Source organism: Rhinolophus ferrumequinum, chromosome 7 (genome assembly GCF_004115265.2).
Source record: "Rhinolophus ferrumequinum isolate MPI-CBG mRhiFer1 chromosome 7, mRhiFer1_v1.p, whole genome shotgun sequence".
In the NCBI taxonomy this organism is placed as follows: Eukaryota; Metazoa; Chordata; class Mammalia; order Chiroptera; family Rhinolophidae; genus Rhinolophus; species Rhinolophus ferrumequinum.
The window spans coordinates 33,627,564-33,640,266 of record NC_046290.1 but is presented as its reverse complement, the minus strand read 5'-3'; the positions used below and the strand labels follow the sequence as shown (position 1 = coordinate 33,640,266).

The 12,703-nt window shown below is 41.7% G+C and overlaps 1 protein-coding gene across 7 annotated transcripts in view; it reads left to right on the top strand.

Annotated features, from left to right (window-relative positions):
• ARL15 (ADP ribosylation factor like GTPase 15) overlaps nt 1-12,703 on the top strand; it is a 379,903-nt gene that overhangs the window by 38,067 nt on the left and 329,133 nt on the right. Inside the window, exons 1-2 of one of the 7 annotated variants that reach the window (XM_033111060.1) lie at nt 4,170-4,416; nt 6,063-6,186. The exons of the other annotated variants lie outside the window; for them this stretch is intronic. Coding sequence (XP_032966951.1) covers nt 6,091-6,186 — 96 coding nt within the window. The 5' untranslated portion in view covers nt 4,170-4,416; nt 6,063-6,090. Of the gene's footprint in view, nt 1-4,169; nt 4,417-6,062; nt 6,187-12,703 lie in introns of those variants that run through there. 7 annotated transcript variants of the gene reach the window in all.

Genomic DNA, 12,703 nt, shown 5'->3' with positions numbered 1-12,703 from the left:
GGTCCTTTGATAGTATAAAAATCAGTGCAATAAAGGCAGGCAGATTTGTGGATTGCAAAGACAGGTTCAGATTCAGGCCCTGCTGTTTGGTTGAATGATGCTAGGCAAAACATTTTGTAATCTGGTCTTTGTTCTTTTCTGAAAATGATGACTTTGATTTCGCTTTGATTTCAACCCTGATTCTGTTTGTGAGTCTAGTCTTGATTATAAAGCAGCATTGAAACCGGAAGCTTAAGTGGTGGCTTAAATCGTATAAAAAAAAGATTGTTGAAGAGAAGCAGAATATCCATTTGAGTTTAGGATTGTGTGTGGGAGATGGACGTTTCATGTACAGAAGTTTGTTGGGAAGGTAGATTTCTTAAACGAGAGAGGTTGAGATACCAGATCTTGAAGAGAAATGGCCCTTAACATGCATATAAGTGTTCATCTCAGAGTACATATTCTTCTGGACTTAATGATTTTTCATGGAAAGCCTTGTATTGAAAACATGCATTATCCCAAATAAACCTAGCACATTAAGTAGGTATTTTTTAAACTATTTAAACAGCACATTATTTTCTGGGGCAAATTAATGTGAAACTTCAATTTGATGGGAATCCAATTTACTTGAGTCTTGCTGGAATTTTTGCTTGTTCATTCCTAGATAATAAGAGAACATGACCCTCTACTCTCCCCCAAAAGAGGTGGTGGTAATGTGTGTGTGAAAGAGGGAGAAAGGAAGAGGGAGAGAGGGAGAGAGATCTGGCTGTGTAACAGGTTAAGTAGAGCATGATTTACCTACCTGTCCTGAGCCTGAGTTTTCTGCTGGACACAAAAGGATAGGAATAGACTAGATATTCTCTAAGGACACTTTCAGTGCATATGCTGTACAATTACAAATGAAATAAAATAAAACACAGACTTGGGAAGTTCTCTGGGTTTTTATCGTCATATTTTCATGTTCAACCTATATCCAGTGCAGTTTGACAAAGATCTACTGAGCATCTAATACATGCCAAGTAAACAGCTAGGCTCTAGAGGTAAGACAGCATCCTGACCCTTGAGGAATGTACCGATTATGCTAAAAGGTCTTTCTGAGTTAGCTCGATAAATGAGCATGGTGAGTCACTTTATCAAAAATCTATTTTGTTAATTCATACAGTCCAGCTGGATTGTAAAGGATAAACACCAGATACTTAAAAACAAAATGAAATCTATTAATGGGTGTGGTTGGCAGGAACAATGTGTTACTCCTACAGGATATCACGGTCCAGGCATTCTCCCACAGATGGATGTGGCTGGCAATGCTGTGAGTTAATAACCCAGTTAGACCATTATTCTCTCCTGCTGGGACCATAGGAAAGTCATGTTAGAGTTACCTTCTGACCTGGGAAGTACTGTTCCCCCCCTGCAGCCCCACACTCCTTGCAAATGAGAGTGGAGCTTGCTTCCTATTGGCCTGTCTTCCTCTAGGAGGTTAGATCAGAAACAGGGGAAACTGTTTTTCCATTGGATCACACTGCTAAGGCCTATCTAGAGAAGCATGGTGTTTATCCATTAACTGGGCCACAGTCCAAGTTCTGAGTTTGGGTGGTTTGGGGGATTGGTGGTGTCATTAATTGATAGATTGTGACTGTAGTAAAGTGATGATTTTATGACTTTGGGCACATTTCTTCTCCTCTCCTGATCTTAGTAACCTCATCTGTAAAACAAGGTGGTTGGACTGTGGCATCTGGAAGTTTCTTCGAGCTCTGTGATTCTACATCTAGAAGGGTGAACCTTAAGTCATTAGGAGAGCCTCAGTTTGACAACAACCCGAGTTTCATCCTGCCCCTCCAAGACAGGAAAAGTATTCTGTACATTTTATAAAGAATTTTCTCAAGGATTGAAATTAGGAGGCTTTTATTTCCTTGTAAGTAGTACATCAGCTTCACCAGAGCCCTATCTATGTTCTCTTGGCAGATCTGTGTCTGCTTCGAGCATTGTGATGATGGGGGAGAAACAAACTTTCTTCTATCTTCCAGGATCTTCTGGCTGGTCTAATCATCAAGTAGACATAAGACAGATTAGCAAGAGGAAATTACCAAACTTAATACATACATATGTATGGGAACCCCACATACATGAGAGAGTCAGAGATCTCACATGCAGGAGAGGTTCAGAGACAGAAAGGGAACATGGTGTCACGCGCGGCGGCCTGCGGGGTCTCAGCTCCCGCTCCCTGCATAAGAACGCAGGATATGGCTAGGTCAAAAAGGAACACCCACAGAGCCACAGGTAGGGGAGTCATTCCACTGTAATCTCACTGGCGGCTGGTGTCACATGACCTGCAACCTGCCGTCTGCTTCTCTGCCTGCCAACCAACAGACTCGACTCTCGACTCTTGACTCACCAGCGCAGCTGCGGCAGTTGTATCAATGGCTAATTGGCTAACTGGTTACAGCTGATGGCCAACTAGCCACAGCTGGTGGCCATTTACTACCCGAGCCAGCACCTTTCCACGTGAGGCCGAGAGCCTGGAAACTGCTCTCTGGGACTCTGTCCCCACAATGGGTATATAAGACATCCTGAGCTAGGGAAGAGGTAAGGTACCTTGGGGCTTCAAAGGGACATTGCAGGATGATAAGAGCAGATGCTTAGTAAATAGAAGTTTGTCCTACCCTACAGACAGGTCAAAAGAGGTCCTGTTATGGACAAGGCCCCCAATTTAAATTTTTCCAGGTAGTCAAAGGAGGAGCAGAATTTTCTCTTGAGCCCATGGCTAACTTTAAGTCAAAACAGTCCCCATCCACAGAGGCACATCCCGAGCAGATTTGTTCTGAAACCTCCCCCCCCCCACACACAATCTTGGAGTTGGGTCAGTATGACTGGCACTTCTAGAACCTGTTTCCTTGTTTTACTCTAATTAGTTCTGGGGTACCAAAGGGGAAAGACCAGACTCAGAAGCAGCAGGAAGTACCTTTAGTCATCTTTAAGGGAAATAATTTGTAGTTGGGGAATTCATTGTAATGAGTCTGTAATATTAAAAGAAATAGGAAGGGGCTTGATATCTGTATGGTTGTTATGACAATGAAACATTAGAGAAGGTTGGTACCATGGGAATTGGGGTTGAAGGAACCACACTTACTCCTCTTTCTGCTTGTACAGAGACACGTGGCTTGTGCTCTAATGCAGGGCAGCTGTGGGTAGCAGTGGGAAGAGTGTAGGCAGAAGAGTGCAAAGCACAGGATGCACATCCCACAGTGACAACACTGAGACGCCTGCACTGTGCAGCTCATGACAGGATGGCTGAGGGAACATGTCAGTCCTTTCCTCCATGCTGGGCCTTGAACAAAGTACTGGAAAGCTATCCAGCTTAGATTCATAGCGGGGAATGATTTCAGATTGCAGAATGAATGCTAGCGCTTCCCGCCGCATTTTTATGTGTCTGTATTAACTGAGTCAGTTGTACTAGTAAAGGGGGTAGAAGTTGTAAAGGTATTCTGGACAGGCATCCTCTTCTGTAATTTTGGTTAATGTTTCGTATCTACAGTATATTGCTGGCCAGCAGTGAGAAAGCGTTTTGCTAACTCAAAGCAATGTTGTAATTGTGTTATGATGTTACAAGAACATATTGTAATATTATGTACTACTGATTGTCCTGTTTGTCAGAGAGAAGATTACTTGGTCATTCTGTTGTGCTTGTATTTTTTTCTGAGATACAGAAGATTTATTGTCATAATTTACCTCCCCTGCAGTGTGACGATCTATAAAATACAATTGGTTTTTGAACGTCTAGCTATAGATGAACTCTTAACCGTGAAAGCCTGTGAAGGTCCTGGGCTGTTTTTCTCCCACCCACCTCTAACCTATGTTTCTTTCCCTCGCAATCTCCTGCAGAGAATTTCAACTAATTTCACTATCGGGAAGGAGATGTATGGGATAAGTAAGTTAACAGAAATACTGACTCTGACAAATCACATGTGCAGTCCTCAGAAGAAGTGAAGTGGGGTTATCTGTATTTTCTCAGGTCACTCATTCATATAGTTATGCCTCTGGCACAAGTAATAGGAAATTGAAACACTGTTTGATTTGACAGCAGCCAATCCCAGAGTTGTGTGTGTGTGTGTGTAGGGGTGGGGTGAAGGGAGTAGGCCCTGCCTGTTAGGATGAGTGAGTGTCCCACGGGCCACACCTGGCTGGCTCTTCCTTGTTCCCATGCCTGATGAGTGCTGGGTGGCTCTGAACGACCCCACATGCAGTCTTTTCGGCTGTGTGAATGATCATCTCATCACTTGTAGACCATGCCCTGAATTCAGAGCAGAGAGCAAAGCATGTCAGGATTGGCAGGGGACTACGTCTCCACCGGAAGATGAGGGCTGAAGGAGCTGTCTGGACTGAGGACAGCCTTGCTGCGCTCATTTAGACTGGTCGGTACCGTTGTACATATTTCCACAGGTATGTGTCCTACAGAGCCCGTGACCGCCTCCTCTGGAATCTTGGTCTGCCATTCTGCCGCAGTGCCTTCCTCCCCACCGCAGCATGGCTCAGGGGGCTCTGCAGTCCTGATGTTTCCCAGCTGCTCTGGCTAGACTCTTGGGGAGAATCTGGGCTTTGCATGCCAAGCCCCTCTCCCTCCATCCCACTTCTGATCTGGGTGGCTTTCCATGGTTCCGGAGGATCTGGAGCTGCCTTGACGACTTTGGCTCAAGATAGAATTCGAGGGCCCTGGGCGTTTGTGTATTCTGGAGCTCTTCTAGGGGCAGCGTGTGAAGTGTATTTGAACTTAAGATCAGCTCGTGATCCAGGACTTCCAAGAGATGGTAGGTGCTCTTAGACTGTAGCTCTTTAAGGATTAGTAACTGTTCTTGTAGGAGAGGAAAAGTGTTTTTACTCTTCACAGTTCTTCTGGTTGGTCAAATAATCAAATTGACACAGACAGATTAGTAGGAGAAAAACAAATTAAAGTTTAATAACATGTATACCTTCTGTATACATGACAGAGACCCAGAAAACCTAGTAAGTCAGCTGAATGGTGGAAGACATTACCTTAAATACCTCCTTCAGCCAAAGATGAGAAAAGATTGTGGGGGTGGAGAGTCTGTTGTGGGAAGTTACCAGGAAAAACAATAAGCAAGGGTAAGATTGTTATGCAGATTGAAGTCTGTGCCTTCTCTCTGGATTGTGGAGGCGGGCCTGGCCAGAGAAGCACCCTTAGAGATGCAGGTCTCCCTCACAAATGTAAATGTCCTGGTCCAGAGGGCAACTTCTGCTCGGTTTTTACAGCTCTCCCATGGCTGTTGTTTCTTAAAATTAGTCGGCCTAAAATAATCAGCGTCCCAAAGAGGTATAATTTGGAATGCAAACTGCTCTTCTTCATTCTTCTGCTAGCACCCCAGTTTTCTCTTGCATTATAGGGTGCTTCAGATCCTTTTTGTTTTTAAAGGGGTAGCTAAAAATAATACATGAATAAAATAAAAGCTTGGTGTCCCTCTGTGAGTGTCTGCCTATAAAAGGAGTATGGGTTGATTTCTGAAGTGCATTAAGCACCAATAGCCTGTGATTCTGACAGTCTGGCTGACTTAGCTGGTGTGTACAAACAGTTCCCCTACCTCTACTTAAGTATGTTTTGCAAATACAAGGTGTTATTGTTATGGCAGCAAATAATGTAAGTCAATACTCCCATGTTTATATATGGCTCTGAAAAGAAACCAACAGGAGAGAAGAAACCAACAATTGTGGTCTGAAAACAGGTACCTATCCCTGTTTTGCTGGAGGCCATTTCTTTGTGTGGGCTTAGAAAGGAGGCAGGTTTTTACCAACAGGAAACCAGTAGCCTCTTTTTGGATAAGCAAACAGATACATGGGGTTATTTTTTACCAAAAAAAAAAAAATTTGTGTTTGTTTTTTTAATTATGAAAGTAATGCGTTATTATAATAAAAATGAGTGAAAGTCATCTGCTTACTTATGTTGAATTTGGCTTCACTTTGTCGCTGGCCCTGACCCCGACTTACTGCCACTTAGATCCAAAGCCATAAGCATGATTTAGTTTCCAAATAGGAATTCCTAATAGAGAGGAATTTGGCCCCATTTATCTTTCCAGTTCTCACAAGTCAGTTGTTGGCCTGCCTATGGCTGAAGCCCTCTTGGATGAAGTGTTGCCTCTGGATCAGTCTGCTGGGCCTGGACTTTGGAGGTGGGATTGCCTTAGTGGGGGTGTGGGAAAGGTAAGCAATAATTCACTTCTAATATCAACATCTATGATTATTTCCTTAAAATGACAAGGTATGAACCATTTTAAGGTCTCCCCCCGAATATAGAGCGAAGATGTGTCATTAGAGACCACGGCTAATCATCCACACCCTCGTATTCCCAATTGCTATGTACAGATGCGAAACTTGGACCATGAAGGCTAATGGGGGGAAAAAAAGATTCATTTGAAATGGGGGCTCTATGGATGGACAAGTGGGTCCTAGAGCAAATTGAGGCTGAAATGTTGCTGGAGGCAAAAATGGCAAAGCTGGGCCGGCCTGGTGGCTCAGGCAGTTGGAGCTCCGTGCTCCTAACTCCGAAGGCTGCTGGTTCGATTCCCACATGGGCCAGTGGGCTCTCAACCACAAGGTTGCCAGGTTTGATTTCCCACAAGGGATGGTGGGCAGAGCCCCCTGCAACTAATGATTGAACAGGGCACCTTGAGCTGAGCTGCCGCTGAGCTCCCAGATGGCTCAGTTGGTTGGATCGCGTCCTCTCAACCATAAGGTTGCCGGTTCGACTCCCACAAGGGATGGTGGGCTGTGCTCCCCTGCAACTAGCAACAGCAATTGGACCTGGAGCTGAGCTGCATCCTCCACAACTAAGACTGTAAGGACAACAACTTGGAAAAAATCCTGGAAAAATACACACTGTTCCCCAATGAAGTCCTGTTCCCCTTCCCCAATAAAATCTTTAAAAAAAAAAAAAATGACAAAGCTGAAGCTGCCTCGCGTGGGCAATTCATGAGAAGGCAGAGTTCTTTGGAAAAGACAATAATGTTGGGAAAAATAGGAGGCAGCAGGAAAACAAGAAAAATATGACTAAAAAAAGAGGGCCACATATGAGATCGACTGACTCCATAAAAGAAGCCATAGGCAAAAGTGTACAGGAGCTGAGAGAGCTGGTAAGAATAGGGCGTTGTAGACATCACATCATAGGGTCGCCAGCAGTTGGAGCCGACTCGATGGCACGGAGTTACACACATATTGCTCCTGTCCTTTAGACACGTTATACACTTTGTACTTCCACCTGCTAGGCATGAGAGTAACTACCCTCTTGTCGACTTTCTTATCTCAACTCTAGATATTGTCCGCTGAACTCAGAGAGACCCTGGAGGCTTTGCTAGAAATAAATGGTAAAGATTTATTCCAGGATCTTGGAGTTGGCAGATGGAATACAGATAGGAAAACCCACAAGTGTTCCAAAGAAGGGAGAGTTGAAAGTTCTCGTATAGTAAAAAGTACATTCTTGACAATTATCAGTCCTGCATTCTTAGCCTTAGGGTTGGTCCAGAACTATTATCAGTCAGATGTCAGGCAGTCTGAGTGATGGATGCCCGGTGGTCCAGAAGATGGGCGGTAGGAGGTCTGGTCTTGCCCGGTGGTCTGGATAATGGATGCCAGGTGAATGTATACGTGAGTTCTTCAGGGGATAACCCGATGGTTATCTGGAGGTGCACATGTATATCCAGGCCTTGATACAGGATTGGAAAGTTCAAAAAAAATTCCCAGGCTAGTTAGAAAAAGAACAGAGTCTTTCCTCATACCCCAACCTTCATAATGTTAATAATTTTAGCAGCTTGACTAAAGTGACTCCCTACCTTTATATATTCCCTAGCTTTACTCTTTCCTCAATATTATAATTTAAAGCAAAACAAAACATTACCACCTAAGATAAAATAGTATTGTGTTGATTTTATACATATTTTATTGATAGTTAAGTAATTTTTAATTTGCATTTTTTACTACAGTTGACCCTTGAACAACATGCCGGTCTGGGGCGCTGACCCCGATAGAGTCAAAATTTGCATATAACCTTTGACTTGCCCAAAACTTAACTACTAATAGCCTACTATTGACCAGAAGTCTTAACCAATAGTCGATTAACATGTATTTTGTATGTTATATGTACTATATACCATATTCTTACAGTAAAATATGCTGGAGAAAAGAAAATGTTAAGAAAGTTATAAGGAAGAGAAAATGCATTTACAGTATTTGTTGGAAAAAAACGTGCATATAAGTGGACCCATGCAATTCTGACCCATGTTACTCAAGGGTCAACTGTACTGGTGAATTGTATTTTTCCCGTAGGAAGATTTGTATGTTTTAAACTTTTTTACATTCCTCTTTGTTTCTGGCACATTCCTTTTTAACTTCTATTAAAAGATAAACTGAGGCATATTAAAATTGTTAAGAGTTTATTTGAGCAAAAATTGATTCTAACAGGGCGGTGCTCAACTGGAAGTAGGTGGGTATGCTCTTCCAACATGAGCCGGGAAAGACTCTTACAGAGAAGAGGCAGAAGCAAAGCAAGGAAATTACTTAATTGGCTACAGCTGAAGTGGTTGCACTTGGAGGAAAAGCCTGTTGGTTGTTTATGATGGATTGACCTTTGGTTTTGATTTCTTAACCTCGAGGCATTTCAGGCTTAGGCTTTGGTTTGCTTGACATATGCTAGCTACTAAGGCATCAAAACACCTCAGTCTGTTGGCCTCCTTGTTTCATTAATTTAACATTTCTTTTTCCAGGTATTAAAATAAGAAGTACAAGAATAAGAAAAATGAGATTTAGATGATAGAGTTTTGGAAATTAATTATATATGTGTCCATGTCAGTAACATGTCTTTTATGGGAACATAAATGCCTAGAATTGAAGAATTCAAATAGTGAAAATAAGGCTGTACGGTCATGCCCATAACTGGCTCAAGATGACTGTGAGCTTTTCTCTCTAGACCTTGTCTCTTAAACAGGCATTATAGAAATACATGCAGGTCACTACAGGGCTAGGGTGAGGATTTTGAAAGGCCAGTAGAGAGCTGTGAAGACTGAAAAGCAACTTAGAGTTGCTAGTGTCCAAAATACAAAGAAGAGCATAATGTGCTTTAATGCAAAAAGCAAACTGTGCTAATATGACTTGCAAATGATAAGTTTCTATTACATTTTGTATTAACAATTTTGTGATAACTGATCCTCACCCCCATACACACCTTCCATGTTGATCTTTTCCAGACAAGGAAAGCAAGGCCATGCAGGCCAGGTAACGTGTCTGTTCACATGTTTTCATCTTCAGGACAAACCACTTTATTAAGTGACTACTATATGCCAAGTTACTTAATGCTAGACTCTTGCTAGAGTCTATATGCAAGACTCTATGCTAGACTCTTGGGGATCAGATATATTTTGCAAAGACCCTTTCTTCAAAACTATCATGAAGGTCTCTGTGATTTAGAGCCACTGTACTAAAAGAAGCTATTCCTTTATCCCTGTTAAGTCCTTTACAACTTACGTGTTAAGATTAGTCATAAAAGACAATACAGACTCCAAACCATTGCTCTAATTTGTCCTCAAACTCATATAGTGGTGACTCCCCACAGGTTATGATATTCTTTCTGTGATATCTCAAAATGTTGGAAAAAAATAAGGTTCCAACAACTGATTATATAAACTTATGTTAAATCCTATTCCTTATACAATACAGGCTTGTGTAGACACACGTATGTAGCAAGTAATTACGGTTTAAAAAAATGTGAGCACAGTTTGAAATTGAGAACAATCTTAAAATTTCCTCTGTTAATTGGCAAAGGATCTTTATTCATCGATTTTGGGTAATGGAACGCCTCTGTTCAAAACAGAGCATCAGTGTTCCATGGAAACAGAGTTTGACAATCCCTAGTTTAATCCATAGGAGATTTAAGAAACAGTTTTTTTTTGTTGTTGTTGTTGTTTTTAAATAAATTTTATTGGGGGAATATTGGGGAATAGCATGTGTCTCCAGGGCCCATCAGCTCCAAGTTGTTGTCCTTCCATCTAGTTGTGGAGGGCGCAGCTCAGCTGCAAGTCCCATTGCCATTTTCAATCTGTAGTTGCAGGGGGTGCAGCCCACCATCCCACGTGGGAATTGAGCTGGCAACCTTGTTGTTGAGAGCTCCTGAGCCATCCGGCCTCCCCCTAAGAAAAAGTTTTGATAGAAAATTTGTGTATGATAGTCTAGTTTTTCTGAACATATTCTATCACCCCAGCCTCCATCTCCCAAACAGCTAGATTGATCTGTTTCTTCAAAAACTTGGTAGTGATCTTAAAAGATTACCAAAATTTGGGAAGTTCTTTTAGCTTAACGATTGCCTAAATTTGTAGAAGTTCTTTGGTCTCAGTAAACTACTGATCATCTCAGTGGTTGCTTAAACTTATGTAATTACTTACAATGTGTCCTACTTTTAAACAAACTGATCCTTCACCTCAATTAGATAAGTAACTGTAACTTTAAAATCAGCCTATTTCAGTTTTCCCTTATGGCTTGGCAAAGAACCTACTTGTATTGAGTTGAATGAGTTTAGATTTTCGTTTGGTGATACTTTGTTTTTAATCAGTTAGTTCTTCAACCATCCTAAGCCCTCCCTACTCCTGCGGGAGGTGGTGTTGATTACATGTTGGTTACTTAGGCATTGCTCCCAGGGCTCTGTAGGAGTGGTGTGACCCAGTTTCAGGAGCTATAATGTCGTTCTGACCAATCCTGATTGACCCTCATCCCTGACACAGAACCTATCAGTGGCTAAACTAGGGGAGAAGGCTTGTCCTTTTTCGGTGGATGGTAAAGACTTGTGTACTGCAACCTCAGCAAGTTCTGGGAACAAAAGCATAGGGGAGCTTTTGAGCAGCAAATGTATTCCTTTTAAAGAGCAACATAAGCATCTAAAAACCTGGACTTGAGAGCTTCCCTGATTCTATTTTGCAACTGATAGAGTTTGAAGAAATGAACTGTTTCTTTGCACTAACCGAGGCAGCCTCTTCCGTAAAGAAAAATTTCCTTTACTAAACTAGCTTAGCACATATTTTGCCTGGAGGAGTGTTGAAACCCTTTTTTATTGAATATTCAGAGCATTCAGGAGTTTCTTAATATACTGTCACCTGCTTCATGTGCTTTCTGAGATCTGCCTGATGACTCACAGTTGTACTAGTTATTATTATTGCAAGGGCTGTGGCTTCTCAGCGCTAGCCTGCATTTTGGTTATAGAGCGGAATAGCATTTATTTTGTTCCAAGATGGAGAAATTCAGAGAATTATGTTACTGCTTTTCATTTATTCATTAAATAGTTGCATGCATGGGCCAGCTCTTTACATTCGTAAAATTACAAGCCATTAGTGTGCACTTAAATAAAACGTGTAGAAGTTACCCTCTGCTTCTGTGGTTGTGAATGTTGACTGGCTGTTGGAATTGCATGGGTAGCTTTAAAAAAGGCTAGTGGCTAGATTCACCCCCCAGAGATTCTGACGTATATGGTTTGCGGTGTAGGCTAGGCATTTGGGGTTTTAAATGTTCCCCCAGGTGGTACTAATGGGCAGACCAAATTGAGAACCACTGCTCCAAAGTTGCTTGTATTCTTCATTAGGGACACTCTGGGCTTACCTTATTATGCTACCAGTGTTTTTAAACAGGAAAGCACAGTAGATGCCAAGGGACTTAAGATAAAAATCTACTTGCTCTAGTCCTGTCCCTGGAGATTCTGAATCTGTAGGCGTGAGGTGTTTAGGAAAAGCTTGTCAGGTGATTTTGATAACATCCCCTTATAAAAGAGCCACAGCTGTAGTGTAAAATTTAAAAACTTTAGATACATAGTAAGGCTGCACATGAGATGCCATAGGAATTCCAACAGCAAAGTTTATCAGAGGTCTCAGTTTTGTTTTGGCACCTCTGGGTGCTACAGTGAAAGCATCACATCACAGACTTTTGGTATTGACCAGTGGTTTGTTTTTTTTTTTATTTTTTATTTTTTTTAGTCTGGCTTTCCTTAGTTTCATTATGTGTGTGGAAAAGCATCTTCAGAAAAGAATGGGATAATTATATGAAAATACTTCGATGTCTGTCAGAAACCTATAGATGTTTGTCTTTTTGCTTCAGTTCAGATCATACTTAAGACTTTTTTTGGCCATAGAACTTTTGAAGTATGTGTTTTTATAAAAAGTGAGGGACTAATTAAAGCCTTACATCACTGTTTGCTTTTCTTCTTGCCTAAATTGAGGGGAGTGGGGGTAAGTGAATCACTTCCTGGGCTTCTGTACAGATTGGCAATGTTATGTTTTCTTTAGCTTTTTCAACCCATGCTTAATAATTAGGGGGGAAAAAGAGTGATTTAATATAGCATTTGATTGAAAACATGTTTAAAGTTAGGTTACTGAGCATAGTAAAATTAAACTTACTTCATCATTGTTAGGAGGTAGAGCCTATGTTTTGCTTTATAATTTGTTTCATTGCAGAGAGTGAACTGTTTTAGCTAGACTAAAATAGTGGCCCCAATGACCTTTTGTGTGTCCATTTGTAATTCTAGAGCTCTCCAGAGCCCGCTGGTCCTGGGAGCAGATGTCTAGTAGAGAGAGACTTCCAGTCCACTGCACAGCCAAGGTGTTTCTCTCCCCAGTAGCTGTGGACTCTATTCCGTCTCCAATACTGTCACCCTAGCCAGCTCTTCATCTTCGATCTCTTTGGCTCCGTTCTT